The 24,323-nt window shown below is 44.2% G+C and overlaps 2 protein-coding genes across 6 annotated transcripts in view; one reads left to right on the top strand and one right to left on the bottom strand.

The window, feature by feature from the left end:
- The window catches only part of YDJC (YdjC chitooligosaccharide deacetylase homolog), a 23,449-nt gene extending 16,877 nt beyond the window's left edge, over positions 1-6,572 (top strand). For 4 of the 5 annotated variants that reach the window (XM_065693016.1, XM_065693017.1, XM_065693018.1 and 1 more), the window contains 4 exons: positions 426-585; positions 1,303-1,402; positions 2,311-2,488; positions 3,372-6,572. In XM_065693016.1, coding sequence (XP_065549088.1) covers positions 426-585; positions 1,303-1,402; positions 2,311-2,488; positions 3,372-3,702 — 769 coding nt within the window. In that variant the 3' untranslated portion in view covers positions 3,703-6,572. The remainder of the gene's footprint in view (positions 1-425; positions 586-1,302; positions 1,403-2,310; positions 2,489-3,371) is intronic. The other variant, XM_065693020.1, reaches the window with a different exon arrangement.
- Positions 5,641-24,323, bottom strand: UBE2L3 (ubiquitin conjugating enzyme E2 L3). Its single transcript, XM_065693022.1, has 4 exons — positions 24,221-24,323; positions 15,698-15,793; positions 11,688-11,874; positions 5,641-8,407 (listed from the first exon to the last, which is right to left on the bottom strand). The coding sequence occupies exons 1-4, from the start codon at positions 24,245-24,247 to the stop codon at positions 8,253-8,255; spliced, it is 465 nt and encodes a 154-aa protein (XP_065549094.1). The 5' UTR covers positions 24,248-24,323; the 3' UTR covers positions 5,641-8,252.

The raw sequence follows: 24,323 nt of genomic DNA, 5'->3' as shown, positions 1-24,323 counted from the left end.
ATAAATGTAGCATCTTTAATAGGGTGAACAACTCAAGGGAATACCTAGCAAGGGCTAATGAAGTGCTTTAGAAGGGGTTTCAAGGTCCAGATTTTTCTGCCAGTTACTAGTAGCATTCAGGTACAGTATTTAGTCTTGGACACCTCATGGCTGCTCTCCCTGCATGAGTCAGGGTGGGAACAGAGCTAGGAGTCTCACAGACTGGCTCTTGGCAGACTGCACAGGGATTCTACCTGGAGATACTCTGCTCTGGTTAGTGTTGTTCTGCTTTCCTTTCTAGATGGGCAGAGATACAAAGATGTACTCTAGTGAGCACACAGCCACTTTTTGGATCAGTCTAAATCTTTCACTGCTATCTTCTACCTTCAGGCACTATAAGGGAGGTAGAGGTGCAAAGCTTAACAGATATTTTATTCCTGTTACAGATACAACATCCCAATAGGCCTCCATGCCAACCTCTCTGAGGGCTCTCCTGTGTGTGAGGCGCTCAAAACAAATTCTTCGCTGCTCAACCAAGATGGATTCTTCCATGGAAAAATGGGATTCAGAACAGCGCTATCAAAAGGTCTCCTGAATATGTCAGAGGTAGGAGAAAGCCATATACAATCATGGAACTTGCTTTCCTGACATGGATCAGTCTGCACTTATCCCAGCACGTAACAGCTGAAGATCTTCCCTAGGTCCCAGCTGTGAGTAAGCTTAGAGATGAATCTTGAATCTGGGCAGCTGGAGCTGGTTTTCTGGGTCCTTAGCCCAATTCTGCCAGAGGTTCTGCAGCCTTTGAGAACTCATTTCTCCCTGCTTCAGTGCCTGCATATGCTAATGTCCTGTTAAACTACTTATCTGAGGGGACAGAAGGGCATTGGAACAGATATTTACAAAGAACCTAAGCATTTGTAAAGGGAAAATGACAGAAGTGCTAAGCAGGCAGTAAGCCTTTCATCACTTCATGAGAAGATTTTGTTCTCTAGTGAGATGGCTGGTTTTGTCCCATGAGAAGGATGCATGGTGATCAAAACTGCCTATGGAATATGAGCAGCCATTTCCCCATTCATTCTAAAGGGAAAATGGGTATTCAAATATCCAGTATTTCTAACATAGAAAATTCCAGTGATGCACCATCCACATAAACAGTACCACAGAGACCTAGGGGACGTTCTGGGCACTGCATGTCCATTTAAACATCACAGCATTTTATGCTTCCCAGAGCCATGTCACAAGTAGAAGCCAGCAGGTCTCCTTTGCGCCCTCCTGACCTCACCCTGCTGAGAGGGCTTACTCTGACTCTTCTCTACTGTGCAGGTAAGGCAGGAGCTAAAGGCCCAAGTGGAGCTGTTCCATGAGCTGACAGGTCACCTACCTCCTCACATGGATGGGCACCAGCACATCCATGTCCTCCCAGGTAAGAAAGGAGTCCTCTTCTTCCCAAGACTGCAGAGATGAGTCAGCTCAGGCTGGATTCCCCTTGCCACAGCTTCCTGGTTGGGCAGTAAATCTCACTGCACAATACCCACTCTACAATTCCAAATTGGATGTTCCCACCTGGGCCTCAGTTAGCTGACTGGTGATCTGGGTCTTTCTGTAGCATTACAGGGGGATTAATGGCACAAATGGCTCAGGTTACACCTTTTCCTCCTAGTACTGATAATTCACCTCAGCATCCTAATTGCATGCTCCTGCCCACATCAAGGAGTCCAGTAGCAGACTGGCCAGTTTAAACTGGAAAGCCTGGGTCTTTCAGGTGCTACAAGAACTCTATCTTGTCAGTTGTGTTTCCACACTGATGTCTGTCTGCAGGTCTCAGCATGCTTTACAGAGATAGGCAAGTATCTTTTGTCCCTGTTCTGCAAGTAAGGTAATTGTGGTACAGAGATGGAAAACAGAGAGCAAAGCCACCCAGATTTCCCCACTCCAGCCCTCAGCTGCCTGTGAATGTCATTGCTCTTGGCAGTTTACCCTCACAACAAACCTGGCTGTGCAGGGACTTGATGAAGAACTTGTTCCTGGCAGTGCAGTCACCTCTGGGGCATTTAAGGACCAGAGCTGCTAAGATAGAAGGGGGTTGCTGGACCAAATGCTCAGTGGTGAAAGGAAAAACAAGGCACCTATTACAGATATCGAGGGAGTAATGCTTCCGGTACAGAAAGCGGCTCCTATCCAGATGAAGAAAACCATTTCAGAAGATAAACCAAATAGGATTATATTTTCTTTAACATGGAACGGAAAGATGTCTCTGTGCTAACAGCTTGCAGGGACCTGATGAGCTGATTATGCGATTCCTGACTATAGTGTCTGTGTTTTCACTCCCAGAGGTCAGGCACATATTTGCAGAGGTGTTAGAGGAATATGGGATTAAGTACACACGTGTCCCAATAGAGCCAGGCCTCCATAAATGTGACTGGATTTCACCATCCCTGATGGAGTTTTACCTGGGAGTGGAAGAGGATTCTTTTAACACAGTGGATGTGTTTACAAGTCATGGAATAAGGTAAGACAGGCATTACTCATCCTTTTTCTAGTAAGGCTTTAAGATCTTATCACTTCCTGATAGCACCTTTCCAGAACTGACCACCACCCTTCTTTCCACTTTGGGGCTTAAAAGGTTCAAGAGGAGAACAAAAGTGCTGGGGGCACTAGGGCTTAGTAAGTTTTGTTTGCACAGAGATGATTCACTTCTCACCTTGAAGGGAATCTTCTTTCCAGGGCACGTTTCTCAGGCATTCTAGTGAAGCTGGTACCTGGCATGGCAGGAGGATGAGTGCTGCATTGACGCTGCATCAGAGTGGAATTCTGAAAGTATAATCTAGGGAAAGTTTTCAAGAAGTAACTTTTCATCTCCCTGCAGTAGTGAAAAAAGGGTTTTAAGTAGCAGGAAAAAGACTAATTGGAAAGAAGTGTTTGCTGTTAAGGGGAGGCAAGTCCAGTGTTCTGCCATTATGACTCTTTGATTATACTTTAGCAGAATGCTCTCTTAGCAGGTTGGTTTCTGTTTTGTTTCAGTCACTTTTTTTGTTTCCCCTTAGCCAAGGGTTATTAACTAGAGATGGCTATTGTTCAGGCTTTAATTGGCTGGGTAAGTACTTCAATAGCTTAGAATTGCTCAGTTTAGTTCTCTCTTCCCTCTTGTGCCAACAAAATGCACCTGCAAGCTCACAGATGCCAAACCACCTTTGTGCTGTCACACAGCACATGTAAATACAGTAATAACGGCAGTGCTGGGTCTTTGCTGGGCCTGTCTGTCAGACTGAACCCCCTTCCTCTTTTCTGTCTGAAGTTTTAGCTTAATTTTGCTTCCCAACCTGCAGGATGTAACACACTTTTTCTAACCACCTTGTTAGCATTAATATCAGTGTTCCCTCCTCTGGCTACAGGTGGCCAGACATTTACATAGGGTTGACCACCATGGGCAAGAACATGTCTGTCAATAACATCTGGAGCGCCATCGACAGTGCCATCACAGAGATCACGTCCAAAGCACCCTCACCCACAGACCCACCACCACAGAGTAGGACTGTAACGATCGAACTGATGGTGCATCCCGGGTACCCCAGTGTCCCACCCATCGGTGGCTGTGGGGAAGGACCGGACGACTTCTCGCAGTCCTGGGAGCGCCTCCATGAACTCCAGACATTAATCAATCCAGAGCTGCAGAGCCATTACAAAACCAGGAATATTCAGCTTTGTTCCTTCAAAGATCTTTAGGCAAGTGACCATACACACCTTTGTTCAGACTTGCAAGACAGTTACCAGTGCAATACCTTCTGGTGCAGCTGACAGGAGAATGAACAGCCTGGGGACAGCAGCAGTGTTCATGGAAGAACACCATCGTCAGCAGCTACAGGTAGCACCCCGGTGCCCTGAGCAGCAGATTTTAGGTCACAGCCCCTGCTCTGAAGGTGACAGACCTCCCCTGCACCCCATAGCCCTGCACCCTTCCAGCACAGTGTGGCAGCCAAGGCCCAGCCCTCCTCCCAGGGCCCAGCTCCTACGACACAAACAGTACAAAGACACACTTTGCTGTGAGAGCAAGGAGCACACAGGCACCACCTCGGTTGTATCTGGCGAGACACACATGAAGGTGCACGCTACACTGCCTTCAGAGCATCTCACCAGAATAGTAAGATCACGCCTTCAGCATGGTGGCATCTGCAGCCACATCCCACATACAGGCTCAGCCAGCAGGGATTACAGCTCGTCCCATTTACACTGTCTTTTGGCATTAAGCCACCGCAGGACAGTAACATCAGCCACAGCCCCTTCAGAGAGGCTTTCCTTTTTGTCCTTTCTGGATGACTTTGCAAGAACAGCAACTGTTGAGCCATCTGCTGCTTCAGTCACTGCTGCACATGAGAGCTCCCCAGCAACTGTTTCTGCGCTGCCCACTGCCTCTCAGGGAAAATGCATGGGACAGATGTGGACCAACCATGAGCAAGTTTCCAAATGGAGAAGGTGCATGTGTTTGTCCATCTTTATGTCTGTCATCAGGGTGTTTGAACTTAAGCAAGTCCCAGTAGTCCCAACAGGTCTAACTGCAGCCCTGCTGCTGGCATGCCACTTTCACAGGGGAAGAAATATTTCTGATTGTTTATGCTCATTTTCTGCCCAAACCTGATCTATTTAATGTAATCATTATTGGCTAAACGTTTTTTTTTTCTTTAAATACTGAAAGTATCAATACGATCATCATTCTTTTAAGTAAAAAATAAACTCAAGTCTTTTTCTACTGGAATGCTGCAGGAGGGTTTTGCTTTTAGTTATAGCTTAAAGGGGAAAGTAAAGCCACTCACCTGCTGCTGCGGCTGCTGGCAGGGTGCTGAGATGCCTTGTTCTGTTCATAACGGATCCGTCTGACCCCACTGCAAAACAGCTGAGGAAGGCTTTGCTCTGTACAAATATCAAAGATAACAGCAGGGCTGCTTTAAAAATGTTTCCAGGTTCCTAAGTTAGCAGCACAGAATTAATTTGATCCAAGTTTGGTTTTAACACCCCCTCTGGCAGCACCAAAGAGCCGAGTCTTCTGGCGTGACTTGATGGCTGAGGCCGGGCCCGTCGGTGTTGGACATCGAAGTTCCTGCTCTGTGATAACAGAAAATAAATAAACCCCAGCAGGGACCAGACCTGCTCGGAGCAGCCGCGGCCCCCGGCACAGCGAAGCCCGTGAGAGCCATCTAGTGACTGACGGTATTTTGCTGTTGTGCAGGGACAAACCCCGGTTATTTCATACCAGAACGCAGCTTCCGTTCTGTGACCGTGTTCTGATGGACATCTGTTAACACTTAAGTGGCTCCAACCGATGCATGTGCTCTCATCACAGCCATCAGGACGTTACCCATGCCCTGAGCTCTGTTAGCTGAATCCTGAAACATGACAGCAGACTTACCTCGGTTACATTTTGCAAATTCCTTATTTCTAAATGAGCAGCATTGAACCCAGAGTATTCCTTTAAATGCAAGGGAGTTTTAAATAGAGAAACTAATAAAGAGCTACTAAAAGACTTTGAAATACGGAACTTTTAAATTGCCTAAAGCGCACAGAGATAAAGGAGGAAGTTCCTCAGTGGTTCTAGAGTATCACTACATCAGAATACTTAAAACAAGTCTAAATCCCCCCTTTCTGAAAAGAAAACCATGCCACAAAGCCTTTGAGAGCAAATTTTTATTAGGGTAGCAGAATGGAATTGCAGGAAGCCTATACCAGTACTCCTGGGTGTAGTTTCACCAGCATGTTGTATTTTGGATATTAAACTGCACGTTTAGAATTCAGCATGGCTTAGGGAACCGGAGAGAACAAGAGCTTGATTTCCTGAGTTAACATAGGACTTCATACTGTGATTTCTTTCCTCAGACTTCAAGCATACAGCACAGTATCTGATCTGTCTTTTTCCAGAGGGCTGCCTACAAACAAAAGCCATCACTTGGGTTACACATCTCGTAGTTTAGAAAATGAACTATGCCGAACACACCCAGAGAACTGATGGCAATATCTGTCTTCTATGTGACCTTTGCAGATGAAATCGGAATAGCTGGTGTAGCGCTGCTGTAGGCCTGCAGGGATGGACTGGAGCTCCTCGTGTTACACAGCTCTTCCATCTCCCTTCAACGGCATCCGAGTCACACCGGTTCAGAGAAACGCAGTCTTTGACCTGAGAGGCTCACAACCAGAAAGTATGCGATTGAGTAGTAACGAGGGCAGCCAACTAGTGCTACAGTCTTGTTTTAAATAAAATCTCAAGGATGGCGAGTTTCCATGCCCACAGACATGATCAAAAGGTACAGTGACTCACGTGATGCGGAAGTTACACACTTCAGCTTGACAGATAATTTGGCATTGTTTTATTATGAATCCGAGCGTGAATGAAACAAAATCAGTACCAACTTTCTGCAAATGAAGACACAGAGATGTGAAAATTTGGTAACAGACAGTGCTCTCACAAGCCTGAAAACACTCAGGAAATGCAAGTTTCCGTAAATAAGGTGAATGTGGTTTATTTACCTGCCAAAGAATCTGTCTAAGAACACTTAAAACATAAAATGTCTTAGCTCCCTAACTTATAAAAACAAAGTACTTCCAGAGGCGAGATACTGGGCTGTCATTGTTTACACTAAATTGAAATGAAAGCCGGATGGGAGGGATGAATGAAGAAATAGCAAATATACAAGACATTTAAACCAAAAGAGACCTACTGCTTGACACACTAGTTCTGAAAGGTTGCAAAGGCAGAGGCTGTATTAAATCTGAATTTAGGAGTGCAGACAACCACCTGGGTACGAGGGATTTTCTAACTCAACTTCCTGCATATCACAATGATATGTGCTCCCCGATCCCTGTGGGTTTGTGGAGATTTGCTTAGTAACCTACCCAAGTTCAAGAGGCGGGAGGAGGCGGCAGTTTGACTGTATGGCAGTTTGACTGGAGCTACGGTCACGCTTTAGGCTGGGGAAGAAGTGGCGTAGGCAGAAAGCAACAGGCGCAGTAAAGGACGCGCAGTTCTGAGCAGAAAGGGCTTCCCCCTTCAGCATGTGCAGGGGGCCCGGCAGCAGCAGGAACACAGCTCTGCCTGATGAGGTTAGAATGACAGAATGAGGCCTGACGCACTCATTACATCATCTAACCTGTGTGGTTTCACAACACAGGAGCAGCAGCAGCAGCGAAGCACACTCCCTTACAGGTTAGTGCTCAGCCCTGCTCTCCTCCCATTCTCAGTCAGAGCTGTGCAGCAATTGGGCACAAGTGCCATCCCATTAATACAAGGATATTTGTTAACGCATTCTGATGGAAAAGTGTTCCAAGATGGGCAGCAGTGCTGCCAGATTTAGTACCTGAATTCAAAATTAGCATCTCCAGATGACCAATTTTTAACTCAAAAACACAGTTTATCGCTTTGGTACCTCTTGGTCCCCAGTTTCTGAAACTCTTCTGAACTGGTTGGGCTGTTGTTCTGTGGGTGCGCGTCCCCAGCTGCTCTGCAGAGGTGTTAGGAACAGAAGTGAAAGAAGTTTGTAATCACATTCCACTACTCACTTGCTATAGATTTTTTTCCCCAAAGTTTTCCAAAAGCAGGACATGAGCCATATTTTAATTCAATGACGCACACAAAAACTTGGGTTTCCCCGTTTAATAAACATTTGGTGGTAACATCAGCCAGATTTACATAAGACCTGAACATTATTTCTGATTGGTTTTGTGGGATCTGTTGGTTTATTATGTTACAAACTGAAGTTAAGGGGAACTTGCAGCAAGTCCCACAAAGCACAGTGCAACATTTGGAAGGAAAAGTAAACAAAACTGCCAAACACTCAATCATTTTCTGCCAGAACTGGGATTTTCTTTTCTAAGACATCGGCTTGGGGAGGGGGATAAAATCCAATAAAGAACTGAGTGAACTCAAGATAGTGGGAACTGCAAAAAAATAATGACAGCCGCAACCTTTTCAATTTAAGGGCAGAATATAAGTCTAAGATATTTTTGATAAATTCTGACAAGAAAAAGAAAACAGCATACTTTAAAGTATATTGAAGCAGTGATTTTTAAACAAAGAAAGCAGAACTAGAACATCTTAAATTTTAATCCTTTCTTTACAGGTTACCTAGCCCACTTTTGATTAAGAAAACTGTAGAAAGTTAGTAACAGCCACAAGTTAACACCGAAAGGTGGCACTTGTCAATTTTCCATAGAGTCCTGCTTTACGGGGTGTCTCAAATGCACTGCTCCGATCTTCTATCATACGTTGCTGACACCAACTGTGTCAGGTTTTAGTCCACTGGTCGCTTTTCACCATATTTCTTTGTAAACTCTTCAGCGTTCTTACAGAATTTTTTACGGTCCTTAGAGTATTCTTCAGCTAGGTCAGCCCGAAGGGGGTGCTCGGGCTGTGGATCATTCACCAGTGCTATGAGGGACTGGATTACTGTCAAAAGAAGTATAAACACCGTCAGGCCAAGATGGTTCATTTTGAAAGAAATCAAAGCGTAAGCAAAATTCCCCAGTGAGAAAAGAGCTTTAACTGCCTTTAGATACAGCCCATAAACCTGGGTATGAATGAGCCATAGCAATGCGCCAAGATTTAGTTCAATGACTGTGAATGAAAGCCAGAAAATCCTATTTGTAAACAAAACTTGAACGGAGATCGAAACACACTACAAACTCTTTCCATGTAACTGGCATCCCATCCAAAATACTATGGCTAAGGAAGAGCCTGTGTTTCGTGGACAAGTCCATCTAAAAGGGCTTGGGTGACGAGGGGATTTCCATCGTGAAGCATTTTTCCTACCACCTCTCACAATAACACAGCTGTAACCAGCCTACGTTTGGGAACCATTTCTCAGCTTTCTTTATCTACAATTCTTACTTACAGGGCACAACTCTTCCCTTTATTCTGAACTGCCAAATGCATCCACTGGCAGAGATACCCTGGGCAAACAGATGGGTAAGAACTACAGGATGCTTTTCACCCCCCTGTGTACAGCCATTTCATCAACATTACCCATCTCTTTCAAAGGAAATGTCATTCTTAAAGTAACTGAGCTGTACTGGACACTCAGGCAGCGAACCTCACACCACAGTGACATTTATTGCTACACTTTCCCCATATACATTCTCCCAGCCAATTAAAGCCAGTCCGGTCCAGTGGGCGGGAGCTCTCATGTATTCACTAGACAGCGTGCGTGTAACTGGGCAAGTCTGCAGAAAGTGGGGACACAGGAAACGCACTTTGCTGTACAACAGTATTAATACTCCATTTGAGATAAGTTTGGGCTACCCAGAGTAACACAAAGCAGCACCCCAAGAGTTTCCAAAGCAAGTGGAACAGAACTGTTACCTTTGTGCATCGCACAGTAGAGCCAGCTGCCTCCTCCTGAGCTCACCCCACAAACCAACCCCCCTCCAGCTGCAGGGAGCTCCACAATTCAGCTACAAGTTAGAGCCCATCGCTTGTTCCAAAGCTGCCACTCTGCAGCTTAACTGGATCCTCCCTAGTTTCGCAGTGTCAGTTCCTACAATGCTGGTCACTCCAGTAGATGCCAGGATACCAGAATGGCTTCTTTAAGAACACTGATTTTTTTCATGCTCATATTCTTTTCCACCCTGATCTGACAGGAATGGGGAAGACAACTTAAAACATACACTCAAAATCCAGAGAAGCACACCCGTCACTATACTGCTGAACAGGAACAGTTCTTACCACAAACCACAGCTTAAACTGCATCCTAAGGAATTTATAAATGATACTAGCTCACTTGGCAGGAACTCGCCAGTCCTGGACTTCTGACAACTGTCACCATACTGATCATTACTTATGAAATCAGCATCAATACCACATGCAACAATCCCTTCTCGCTGACAAAAAACTCGCTAAAGCACCATAGAGAAGGTGTTACTGTGTTAGGGTTAACACACAAGCTGTTGAGGAGCTTCCTCGATACCCACAGCATTTTAAAATGATACCAGCACAAAGGTCTGTATTAATAGTAAGCATAAATTAATAGAAAGTACAGCAGTAAGATGCATGTTTAGTCCATGAAAGGCAAACCAGTGACTTACACTGAACCTAATCTCTCCCTGTTCTTGACAACTGACTATCAAAACCAAACACGTGGATGCTGCACTGATCACCTTGCATTACTGGAGTTCATTTCTCAGTGCAGAAGAGTTCAGGAGAAAAAAGAACAGGCACTTGAGCAGGGCTGTAATAACATTCTTGCAGGTTCATACAACCATGTAGTAACAGATGCTGACACTAAAACAGCTTCTTGAAGAAAGAGTTAAAAGACAGATGGAAGACCAGAAAACAGCAGAAATTGAGAGATTTGCAGTATTTTGGTACCCAGGGTTTGTTCCAGATTCTGATTTTAGCACAGCTTTTATTCACTCAGTTAAAAAAGGAACTGCTCTTTCTCAGGGAGACACTGACTACTTCCTGCATGCAAACCACTGTTTCAGCAGTTCCACAACTAATGCCACTTGCATTTCAAGCTAGGCAAACATATGGTTCCTTTACTTCTCAAGAGAAGACTCCTAAAATTAAACCAAGTGCCAAGGTGTTAACAGAAACCTGCTACATATTGTTTCCATTTCATGCCTCCCAAAGGATCTTTGTCCTGTATAATCGGGAATTAACCACAAATGGCAAGATCCTCACTGACCTATTTCGCAGGTTCTTTTTGCTGCCCCTTTGGCTTTCCCCAACACTCAACTGCTTGGTCTTCACTGAAACAACTACAGGAATTTTCCTATTTTATCTTTGTAGCAAAATCATGCAAACTGTGAGTAGCTTTGTTAGCACACAGAAAAAAAGCAATCTTCCGTACAGCATCGCCTACTATCAGCAACACAGTTCAAGTGAAGATAACCTTACAGAGGACTGAAAGAAGAAACTATCTCTTCCCACAGAGCAAAACACTTCTGTGTCACTGAAGCTCTTGCACTGAACTGCTACTCATTTGAATTAGTGTTATTAAAAAATACACAGTTCAAGGATGTTTGCTCTTTCTACAGGTAAAATAATAAATGCTTAATATCAAACCAATCACTACCTGACCGAAAACATGAAATTCTCACCCCAACAAAAGGGAAGCAACAACAGTGGAAATAAACCCCAACTCGGATCCCCCTCTCAGTCTGCCACAGAACCTGATGAAACTTTTTTCCTTAAAGTATTTGAATTCTTATCCAAAGGCACCGCACAGCAAACCTCGCAGCAGGGATCTTTTAAGACCTAAGAGTTTATTTGTATTATGGTATCAGGTTTTGTTTGTGACTCCCTAGCTATTTCAAACCTTATGTTCAAATCACTGAGCCACACAAAGCCTTGAGGTTTAGGTCCTTAGGTACAGGAATGTCATGAACACCTCTGAACTACAAAGTTTCTGTTTAAAAAGAAACAGGAAATAACCCCCTGACAAAATACCACCAGAGTTTTTAGGCACATCGAGTACACGCCCATGATAAACTCCTCAGTCATGAAGAGTGTTGTGGTTTCCCGGAGGAGGCAGTGCCACGCGTCAGTGTCATCACCTTACGTTCCAACAACAACGAGATTCCACAAGAGTTGCTCACAGCACCTGACTCATGACACAAATCTTATGACAATGAATATTCCGTAAGAGCAGTGACCAGCTGACAAGCTTTACACTTAAACACAATACAAGGGTTTTGGTACCCAGTTCTTTCTCCACATGGAGTCCTACCTTGGTCAGTTTTGGTTGCTGGCTTCCAGTTTTCAGCACTAATTACTGGCAGACAAACCTGCCCCTTTTCATCGATGTTAGGGTGATAGATCTTTGTTTTAAATGTAATCTTAGGAGGTTTGAATGGATATTCTGCTGGGAAGTTGATTTCAATTCTGAAGGCTCCTTTATCATACGGAGGATTGTCCTGCAACAGGAAGGCAAAATGTCAAGAATCTGGCATATTCCAATGCATACAATTAAGTAAAAGCATGCTCCAGGCTTCTATCAATCAAATGACCTCTTCTAAAGGCACTTTTTTCCAGCACATACTGCTGTATCTGTGTGTCAGGAAACATCAAAACCTATTTGGTAAGAGAAAGGCACGACAGCCTCTACCTTTGTGTTCACCCTGGAAAAACAGTTACCACTGTTCTGAAATCAAATGACATTCCTACTGGTAAGAAAGCATGCAGTCCCATTTACTCCAAACTCAAAGTCCTATCTAATAGGTAGCTTCACTCCCAACTTTGTGTTCCAAAAAGCAGTGTAAACCTTTGAGATACAAACAGGAAGCTGACAAGGAAAATTGCTCTCTCTAAACCTAGTTATTTTATGTGTCTCACAACACAGCAAAGCAATTTGATTTGTCAGATTTCCCTGTATGTTCCGAGAACATTTTTGTGCTGACTACACAGAAATGTGCTGAGTATTCAACAGCACTAAAGATAGACATTCACTGCGTCTGCTGATGAGAACATTCTGAATTTGTACGCAGTTTTAGCACCCACTCTTATCAGATCATTGTTGAAGGAGCATGATGAGAGAAACCTGAAGTAAGCCAAGTAGTGCTTCATGCTGCAACAGAAAAAACAATGCCCAGAATCTCATTTAGAAAACTTGTGAGACTATTGATAGTGCTTCAGATGCTAACTGCAGAAGAAAAATACACCGTTGCTACATGTAAAGCTTATGAAAACACCATTCTGCACCGAAAACAGTAACTATGGCACGAAGCCTTTCCAAACACTCTGGGAACAAGAATCAAAGGATGAGAGTTTCCAGTTAGCATGAAGTACAACCACACACATTCTTCATGAGCAACCAAACCACTCCCTGCAATCAAACCCACACCAGGAGCTGAAAAACGTTTACTAATATTTGGGGGTGAGGAGTGTTGTATTCAAATACTGTGACAGAACACATTTAGTTTTAGTTTCATCCATATGGAGACACCTGGCTGTGCATTTCTAAGTACGGCAATGATTTCTGTGGTCAAGGAAAGGTAACTGGAGTGGCAACTACTTTTTATCCAAGCAACCCTAAATGCTTTGGAAGTTTTACAAGTAAGTTGTGGTGGTGGTAACAACTGAACCAGTTAGTGCCCTGTTTCCCTGCAGCTCCCTTGCTCCTGTCTCCATCATATGGTATAGTTTGTGAGGATGTTCATTGAATTGATATGGGAATTGATCTGGCTTAAAACTGTCCATTTTCTGCTTGACTTTCAGTCAGAATAGGCCTTCACTATAACCCACCAATAAATTGAACAAAAAAATATATGTAAAGAGTTGCTTATGTTTTCAACAGACAAACCAGAATATTCAAGCAATCAAGTTGCAATTATTTGTTATATTTGTTTTGACACTGACAAGGGAGAGAAGCAGAATCATAAATACCAAAACACAAGTGACAAACATAACTAACACTCACTTGGAGTATTCTTAGTCTGCAAAAGTTTGTCCATAGCAAGCAGCATTGCTTAAGTGACATGAAACTCACAGTACACCAACTGTACCTGACAAGAACAAGGAGCCTGGGGCAGATAGACTTGTTTTGATGTTGAAATCAAACAGTGTACCTTTACCATGCACAGTACAAACTACATAAACTATCTTATTCTACAGAATAGGAAAAGGAGTTGACAAGCTGTCTTCAATTTGCTTCTCAACTGAGCAAACACCCTTAAGAACTAACGGTGGTTCAGAAGAACAAAGTCTGTTACACACAACAAAGCCTTTTAAAGCAGTATTGCTTGCGATAATTCTGGATGAATACTGGTAAAAATACCAACCTTTGCATCTCTCACACCTTCATTAAGCAGCTGACCAAAGTAATGCCTAGTTATAACAATCGGTAACTGGTTAGTCCTGCTAAAGTAGGAGTGATAGATCTTTAAACACAAAGCAGGAACATTTTCTAAAATGGAAGCAGCATGTAAACCTTCAAAAGTGAAAACTGAACCGACAACCAGCTTGTCCATTAGAGCTTGAAGCCATCAACTGCAGCATTGCAGCAGCTACAAAATCATGCTAAGACTAAAGCATCCTCTATAGTGTACCCTGAAAGTAATAAACTGTACTCTGAACACAGCAATTAATTACTATAGGAATTGTAATTCCATGACAAAATTCCCTCTTAACTTGAGCAATCATTAGTAAATTTAAGGCTATGTCCTCTGTAACAGGGCCTGTTATAGACCACAAGGCAGGTATGAAGCATAGTTTGCTGCATCTAAACACTTAGAATGTTATGAACCTCTGCAAAACAAACAGTAGGTTTCTAGTGAGCAGAAACTGTTAAAATAGATGCTGTACACCACATATTGAGGATTTTAACAGGAATAAATATTTTAGTGTTTTGCTTTATCATTCATATTTACCAGTCTTATACTGCTTCACAGTTTTATCAAAGCAGCAAACTGTTACACATGAACCACAAATATCCAAGTGGCTTATTAAAGATCTGTCATATTTTAATGTCAAATCCTGCTTGCTTTATTTGCAAGAGTAGCCTCAACCACTCCAAGGAATTCCTTCAGGAATATAAGTAAGCAGCAAACTAAATGTGTTTTACAGTATTTAAAGGCCTAGCTATTACCTCAGCCTGCATGACCTGAATTCAGGAATGGCCTCCAACTAATAAAGCAGCAGCACTGCTAAAGAGATGTCTCAAGGTCTTACAATACAAAACCAGATTGCCACTGGTTGTGGTTTCAGTGTGACCCTTCAGGCAGCCCCCAATGAAAAGCAGAACTGATGCCCAGTAGTGGCACAGCCTCTACTGCTGCAGGCTTAGAAGTAGCTCATGTAACAAAGGGAGCATGGGCCATGACAGCAGAAATTACAAGAGGTGAAAAACCAAGTGACTGTCAACCAATGAATTCAGTATACCAGATTCCCCGCTTTCCCCTCTCTATTGGACTGATACAGCAGTTATCTACTTCTATCAGACATTCTCTTACAAGACTGCAGTGCTTTTAAAAAAATGAATTGTTTTGGCATGAATTAATGCCTAAATAAAGAGACTTCCTTTTAAAAGCTCACTTCTGAAAACCTAAACCCTTTCCTGGCATCAGACTTTTTCCAGTACTCAATTTTATCCTAGAAATGCAGCAGCCAGTCGATTAAAAAAAATTAGTGAGTAAACAAAATATTTCGTATCTTTTTTTCTTTTCAGATATTGTACTTTAAGCTTAACGTAATAAACCACAAACATCATTTGCTCCCTGCTTCCAACACCCCTCCCAAGTAACCCAGTGCCAGCAGAGTCCACAGCGCTTGCCAGCTGCAGCCCCATCCATGTTGGACCAGGCCTACAATAAGGAAGCATCCAAGTAGGTATTGACCACAAACCTTTCAATTACATATGGATTTTTCTTCAGGCTAGTTGCAAGAAACACCTCCTAACATTATCAGTCTGGGATAAAACCAAACACAGAAGACACTCAACTAAAAGGAGACAGGGAGATCACACAAGAGGTCTGAAAAGAGACAAGAATGAAATCCAGGAGCACATTTCACTGCTCAGAGTATGTCTAAGATGCTGCTGAATAAACTTGCACTGTATTTATGAACAACCACTTCTGCCCAAGCCCACAGCTGTGAAAGCCAGGGTTTATAATAATCAAAGAGATTGTCAGGGTGCAAACACCTAACGGTCACCAGGAGCGCTACTGAGCTGTGGATTTATGAGGTAGAATGATCCTCATTTTATGTTAAAGCTCATTGGAATAAGGAGTGATTTGTACTCACAGGAACAATAAGCCCTTGCCAGGTCAATAAATTAGCTTCATCAACCTGGATATTACGGAAGTTTTTCATTCCACATTTGCGGATTTCTTCAAGCTCCTGAAAAAACAAAGTGTCAGTTAGTGACAGTATTAAGAAAGATGCTCATGTTCACTTTTCAAAACACTCAGAGGTCAGCGTGGGTTTCTTTAACATGAAGAAGTTTGAGGTTTCAGTGGTGCAGCCCACACAGACAAGAAATGAAACTGTGCACTGTGAGAAGTAAAATTCTGAGTCAAGGGATTAAAAACCCACTTTTTTGTGTGTGTCAGGAAAATACAACCCCACATTGTTATTAACACCGTTACAGACACAGCAAAGTAAAATGCATTTAAAGGTGTTTTTGTATCTCAAATGCAAACCCGTGCCTTTGGTAACAGGCTACTGATAACTGTGAGACACAGAAATAAAATGTATCTTACAGGTATCTGAAGGAAAGCAGTGATTTGGAGGAATTATGTCATAACAGTTTTAAATACAGATAAAGCCACTGAACAGGCCAATTATTTCACCTGAAAACTAACAAATTCCTGCATGATCTGCTTAAATTGACACAAACTCAGGAAAATACCAATCTAAGCCAAACTAGCCTTATTTAGACCAGTAACTTTAGAAATCACAGCCTTATCTCGTTTTGTACTATAACAGTATATAGTAAGATACCTGTCTTCATAGCTATTCGCTCTTGAACAAGGTACGTTTCTGCTCCAGTAAAACCACTTCTGAGCAGCTGGTGATCCAGGCATCACCAAAACAAGTATTTAGACATTTTATATTTAAAATTATGTATAAGCCCTACTGTAGCAACTGCTTCGTGGGGTATTTCATGAGACCCAAGAAGAAACACCTCAAGGTTTCACTTCTCCCCACCCCCAAGCAGCAACTGTAGCCCTTTGCTGTTGAATTCAGCAGTTTTCTCTTTAACTGAATTCAAATTCAGAAGTCCTCTACAGTTACATATAAAGCTTTCCCAGTGCTTTCAAAACTGAAGCGCATGCCTGCATGTCCACATAGGCTAGGAAAAATGTTGCTTATACAGCAACACTGGAGCACTCTGCAGCACATAGCTCCTCACTGGGCACTAGTGCATGTGCAGAACTGAACTGTGTATCACTGACAGAACACCAACTACAGCAAAGGCACTGCGCCCTGAAAACAAAGAAAGATCAATTTTCCTGCTATGAGTGCTCTACTGCCCAGGATTTTTCCTAAACCAGCTCGATGTTCATCTTTGATCAAACCTTTCTGCATCTGACTGGCAGAGATTTAATACTTGCAGTAATCTCTTGCATAAACTTAGCATCACAATAAAAACCCAAAGGGAGAATGAGATTTCCAAATGCACATGAAAAAAACCCAACAAACCCCACATGACAGCCACGCATCAGATGAACATTTACATTCCCACCCACTGCACCCACGAAAGCAAGAGCATACTCAGAACACTGAAGTTTAACCTCGGAGTCTTGGATGTTGAATGGATGCCCAATACAATCTTCATCACACTGCGCCCAACTATTTAGTCTAGGCCTGTGGACTAATCCCCAGATTCCACTGCTGTTAGATTTACGCAACATCACGCACAGTTTGGGTGGTTTGGTTTTTGTTTTTGTTTAGAAAAGGATAAGAGGATTATCCTATTTCCTTACAGCAGGAAAACATATTAAACCCACCCAGTAATCCCATGAAGCACATTTACAGGGATACAGACCAACCAAAAATACTCAAAAGAAAATGACCTTTATTATCACAGCTATAGGAGATCCTTTCTGCCCACTGAAACTGCAAATCCAGCCTCATGGTAGTGCTGAGTGCTCAGAGCAGCAGCTGAGGCAGCGTCTGACTGAACCAGACCACCTCTCCCATCAGGGTCAGGACAGTAACTCAGTTGTGAGCAGTTCACTTCCTACACGTACAGAACTGCGAAGTGCTGGCAAACCACTACTCCACAGTATGTAGAAGGGATAAATCCCATTCCACACTAGATGCAACATATCAAACACTGGGAACAAAATAAGCTCATTAACCACTAGGTATTTAAGCATAAATAAGCATGCATCACAAATACCTTCACTCTAAAACAAGGGAAGAAAAATGGGTTTGGACAATTTTCTAGTTACTACATTAAAAACATTATACACAGGACAGAAATGTGCCCCGCAATGTCCCAGTGGGAGTGCAGCTTCCATGCAGAACAAGCTCAGATGATGGCATTAACACTGCTTCTGGCCCAGAGAACTATTGCCCAGACACAGAAAGAGGGAATACTGCGAGATTCCACAACTCAAGTGTGCTACTAAGCTAATAGAACAAACTAGAAAAGCACGGCTTCACATTACAGGAGAACTGAACACCTGATTTCATAACTAGATTCAGGTAAAAAAACTGGATGCAGAATTAAGAAATGCAAGAATCCAGCACAGAGATCATTCTGAACTGTAAAACTTTGTGCGAAATTAAAGAAAAGCTTAAAACAAATATGAAAATTGCTCCCCATTTCCCCTCAAGCCCACCACCTGAGAGAGGGAAATAAGCAGTCTAAAGGACACTAAAGAACTAGCTGAAAACAATTCAGGACATCTTCCTTTTTAAACTGACCTGTGAAGCCTTTGCAGGAATTCACTTTCAGAATCAAGAAAGTACTAAATTACTTCAGTGTATCAGGACTATATCCTGTGCTGCTGCTGCTGCTGCTTTGGGTCCTCAAAACAGGAATAGATGGGGATAAATGAGGCAATTCTTTTCCTCCCACACAGGCAGGACTGCAGAGAGAATAAAACCTACCTTGGCGGAGGACTTGCCTGAACTCCATGCTTAAGACAGATTCCAATTCATTTATAAGAGAAATCACTTATACCCAAAGTGTTTAAGATTTCATGTCACTCCCAACTAATCAATTCCATGTTAGACTTGCTTACAAACAGCTTGGTTTTCATTCTACTGTCCCCACAAATACAGTGCAATATTATACTCATAAGTCATGCTTTTAGAGGTCTTGTATCTAGCGCTCCATGAGATTCACCACTCACAGCTTCAGGGTGTGAGGGGAGCTGTTTTGTTTTTTTCTTCTGGCAAGCATCAAACCCCATAGTAAAGCTCAAACTGCCTGAGAGCTCCAGAGGCAGACACAACTGCAGTATAAATGTACTGCTAAAATAGCAAATGAGCTACTAAATACTTTCAAACAGCACAGATTAAAAGTGGACACTGCATTTAACATGGGCTTGAAGAAGTCCAAAGGGACAAAAATTACTTTATGTGGTAAAAGGATACAGTCCAGATATTTAATTCAAAATAATACTTAAGAGTCTAGGCAGACAGTAAATAGATTAATTCCTTTTCTTCTCCTCCACCCCTTCATTTCATCAAGTAACATAATTAAAGGAGCAAGTGAGGAGCGTAACTAAAGGTTGGAGGACTGCAATAAGGGCTTCCTTCAGTCAGCCTTCATGCCCACTGTTACCAACCTTGCACGTGACCTTGCTGCATTGGGTTTCCCCATTTGTGAAACAGAAAAGCCTTATTGCACAGGCTCTCCTGAGAGGGGCTGTTTGCAGTTTGGCTGTACTGAGAGTGTTACACACAGCACATGAAAAGGAGAAAACGTTTCAGAGGTGGTGCCTGATCTCCAAGTATAATGGTGGAGGTGGTCATAAAGGCACGCACTACCTCTCACATAATAAGGATTTAAAACTTTGATTTTCAATATTGTGGAATCGTTTGTGTTGTTCAGAACAAAATTCTGGTTTTGAAATTGAAAATTGAAGTTACATCAGCTTAAAATGCAGTTGAGTCATTTAAAACCCTGCAACTGTTTTGCCCATCCATCTTTCAAGGGTTGGGACTTCTCTAACAAACCAAGCCAGGTAGGACAATGCAGACAAGCAGTTGTAGGAGTGCAATCCAGGAATACGGGAATACGCCTAAGAGCTCACACTGACTTCAGTAAGCTCTGCATCAAGCCCCAAATGCTCTTAAATGCCAAAGGAAACCAAGTCTCCTGAAATACCTCTAAAACATGATTCTCTACTGGTTACAATTTGTGTTTCCCATTTACAAACACGCTGTCTAAAAGCAGCATGACAAAGATAAACAGGCTCCGCGACACTGATAAGGCACAGTTTTACTTTCTGAACCTCATACAGAGAAGTGTTAAAACACCTTAAAAAACCCCATGACTTTATCAAAACAAAGCCACCAAACCCACAACAAATTCTGGCTCTTACAAGACCTATCAGTAAGTTACCTCTGCAAAATTACAACCCTGCACGCTCCCGTCTTCTGTCGGCTGAGTAATTCTGCTTTTTGGCAAGGTATTTGCCTTTGATTAAAAACCCTTTTCCCAATTCTCAGCTTCAAAAAGGGAAAAGGAATCAGGGTTCTCACGTCTGCATCTGAACAATCACACAGTGCTCAAAGCCACATTGCCCTTGTCACTGAGAAATGGTGTTTGAGCCAATTTAGAATTGTTTTCAGATATCAAAGTTGTTGAAAGCCCCTTTCTTTGGGAGGGCTACGGTGTGCACCAGCCCCCAGCATACTGGAAGATCACAGGCATCCGCAGCAGGCACCCGGGTGTGGCCTCGCGTACCTGGCTCTTGTCACAGAGTTCACCAGTTGCATAAATGTCTGACTGCAACTGTGGAAGCAGAATGAACACAGTACGGCTAAAACAACCGCCAGCTCGCCTCTACGTATCTGAAGTGTTATTTATGCTTCAAATCCGTTTTCAGTGTTTAATACTAAAGATCCTTTTTCTCAACTAAACCCAAGAAAACAAAAGTGTGGACTTCAGACACCTCAGCTTGATCACATCACAGATCAGCAGACGGGAGTAGCTCCCCACATGGGACAGGACAGCCTCCTCCAAACACAACAGTTGAAGGTGCATCTCAGTACCACACACTAGTACACCATCAAGTAAGTACTCCCAACTATCCAGCACCGAAATAGCCTTCCCTTCACAACTACCCACTACCTCTCCACATAGTTTTTGGCTACGGATCTCAGCTGGAGAACGGCTTGTTTTACATTAGCGGGTGGCAACTGTGAAAAGCATTTCACTGAAATCTCTGGCATGTCTCTTGGAGATCTATGCTCCCAATCATACATGTTTGGAGACAGTCTGCTTTTCATGACAAAGGGTCATGAAGCAAAGGAGCTCCCTTCAAAGAAGCAGCCTTAGATCCTTCCCTAAATATAATTACTCTACATTGGTCTGTTTTTACCCTGGGAGATCATCCATAACATATCCCTGACAAAGACTGCTTTATTCCCACCTCTCACATTTCAAGAGGAGTCAAGATCTGACAACTGTGGCTCTTTGAAGAGGTGTAATGGTGGCTCACAGATCAAAACTCCACCTCAGATGTCACTGGAATATGATTCATTAGCTGTGTTTATTGCACATTTCGCTAACCTAGGAGTGCTCCTGGGAAGGGCACACCTCCACTGATTTTTGTGAATCAGCACAGAGAACTTCGGTTAGCCTATTTGATGGTAAAAAGCTCTGCAAGAATAGGCCATAAATAAGGTATTTGGCCTAGGAAAGGTAATTTGCTCAAACAGACCCTGAGATAACAAGACAATCTTATTCTTGTTACAACTTGACTTTGTGTTTAAAAGTGAACTGTACAAGTACAATGGCAAAATTGTGCTGCTTCTTTCACAAGGAGGCTTGCAAACTGAAGATACAAAGGTTTTCACAAGCTGAAAAGGACTCCCATTTCCACCTGGAAGAGGAAAGCTATACTCATAGCCCCAGTTTTCAACAGGCAGACAGCATGTCATTATGAGCTCACTACATGCAGCCTCTCTGAGCCGCTGTGATTAACACCAGTAGCTGCGATGCATGACACGAGCCCAGAAAAAATGCAGAGCTTCAAAATGCTGGCAAGACCTGAAGGAAATGGTAATTGTTTTATTTTATGCGACCTATAAAAGGGTCAAAGTTTGTTCTCACTGAACACAAACTTGATATTTAGCTCGATGAGAAGACAGTTAATGCTTAGCTTAAATTAAGCATAATTGAGCGGCACCCTGAAAACCTCTGTTTCCTTTAGTTATAAACACTCATTCTACAACCCTGAGAAAGACACACCACAGGCTCTTCCACAGTGCAAAACACCACAGTGAAAGACTTTTTTTAGGCAGGTCTGTGCATTTGGAACTTAAACGATACTGAGTTGATACACACGCGAGCCTGGACCTTTGGAACATCACACTGCAGCAACCCAGATTACATCATCTGTACAAGAGCTCTACCTTGCTCCTACCAAGATGAATGGCAAAACTCAAAGCTGTTTGGGCTGTGACTCGACTCTCCAAAAGGCATGAAGGTGCCTGCTTAGTGAGTAGCCTTCACAAGCCATGGGATGCAGCACCTCATAGCTCTTCAAGTGGCACACAACACACACACACAACCCACAAACGTCAGGCAATAAAAATGAAAGTAAAAATGTAAGAGGGAAGCAACTGATGCCTCCTTCCTTCCTACACCCCCCCTCCGAGCAGCAACTGCCACACTTTTTCCAAGAAAGAAGGAGGTCACGTTGTCAAAATCCATTTTTACAGCATTTCAGGGACACACTAAAGCACTGACTGACGTTTCAAAGGACCCTGGAACTGAACTGAGGAGCAGGACTGGGCAGCAAGAGGCTCTGCAGATATTAAGAACAACTGTTCTTGACTTTAATGTCAAGATTTTAATGCTCTAGCTTAAATTTCAAAAGAAGGAAAGATTGGAAACGTATTTTTCCCCTACCAGAATAACAGTGATGTGCTTTTGGGGAATTAACACATTTGGTTCAAAACAGGCAGAAAAGCTGGCTTGCAAGGATACACAATTAAATGGTTGTTTACTATCAGAAACTAAGGGAAACCGCATTTCAGCATAAAGCGACACACACTGATGGCAAAACTAAAGCTGTGACATTAACTGTCAAAAATGAAATCCAAAAATGAATGCCCTCTCATCAGGATCCTTCAGGACAATTAAATTGTTACTAATTTAATATATATGAATGACTGCACACAACGTAGCCACCACTTAATGTTTAATCACTCCGCAGCACATTTTAAACACCAAAACCAGCTTTGTGAAAGCACTGCTGAGCTATTTGTTTCTTCAAAAATAACCAGGTTGCAATGGTTAATTACGTATCTGCACAATGGAGGAAACACAATTTCAACGAGTCTACACGTCCCAGCCCCTTCAGGGCTCCACGTTCCCAAAGCCAGCTGCAAAACTGGTATTAAAGTATTAAATTTAACAGACGCGCCCCTGTATCTGTCAGATGCTAACGCAGGGGTACACTGCGCCCCACTGGGACAGCGGCTTTAGTACGGCTGCTACATCACCCGACAGTTGCAGGGTCTTCCCCCTGCCTTTCACAGGGCCAGCCTGTGAAGTTCATTGATTTACGCTACAGGCACCTTGCACGCAAATACTGCAGGGTATTGCCACAGCACTTTACAGATGACTAAATTTAACACCACTGTGTATGCACGTCCCAGGCAAACCCCACTGCACGCAGCTTGTGATGCTAACCGGCAATTATACACAACACGTAGAATAAACTCGCATGCTTTGGGGTCAGTGGTCACCACTCTCTAAAAGCATGTACTCCTCAAGCTAAATGAGGAGAAACACAGTCCCCAGCCGTGTTTCACAACAAACTAAACGTGCTCCGGTTAAAGCCCAGCCGGGGCCGCGCTTGCATTTACAAGTATCATCCACACTTCCGAGCGAGCACAGCGAAAACAGAAGCAGTGCCGCGTCCGCGGAGAATGAGGAAACTTCTGAGCCCAGGTCCACGTTTGAGGGCGATAAACCTCTTACTCATACGAGGAAGAGGTCGCGCTCCCGTACAGTGAAAACGGAATCATCTCACCCCCGAGCGCCCGGGGAAGGTTCCTCGGCAAGGGGGGCGCGGGGCAGGGGCGGAGGACAGGGCGCTGCCCCGCGCCCCGCCGAGCCCTCCCGCGGGCAGGGCCGGGGACCGCGCCGCGGCTGCGGCACCACGGCCGGCGGGGCGACCCCTCACAGCGGCCCGGGCAGCGGCCCGGCCCCGGGCGGGGGGCGAGGCGTCCCGGCAGCGCCGCTTCCTCCCCCCCGGCCCTTCCTCTTTGCTTAGTCACCGCAGGAGCCCCCCGAGGGACGGGGCCGGGGCGGCCCGCGGCGGCCCGCGGCACCCACCGACTGCCCCCGCCCAGCACCGAGGGGCGGCCGCGGGCCGCGCAGCGCTGCCCCAGCACCGGGCGGCGGCGGGAGAGACAGCGCGGCCGCTCACGGCCGCGGCCTAGGAACCGGCTGCTCCCGTTCCGGTCGCTCCAGCCCGGGGTGCCACCGAGCGGGCGGGAGGAGGCCGCCCCGCCGCGCCGCGGCCAGCGACGCTGCCCCCCGCACCCGGAGGGGCACCGGGGCGGAGAAGCCGTGCCCGCTGCCGCCCGCCCGCCGGCCCTGCCCGGCGCGGCGCTGCCTGGTACCTTCATCAGCCTCCTGCTGGCCGCCATCTTGGCTCTGCTGCTGCCGCCCCACAATGCATGGCGGCGGCGGCGGGCCGGGCGCTACAGCCCTGCGCTTCCTGGG

Source organism: Lathamus discolor, chromosome 12 (genome assembly GCF_037157495.1).
Source record: "Lathamus discolor isolate bLatDis1 chromosome 12, bLatDis1.hap1, whole genome shotgun sequence".
Taxonomy (NCBI): domain Eukaryota; kingdom Metazoa; phylum Chordata; class Aves; order Psittaciformes; family Psittacidae; genus Lathamus; species Lathamus discolor.
Note: the sequence above shows the minus strand (reverse complement) of the source record. Positions and strands in the feature narration are given on the sequence as shown.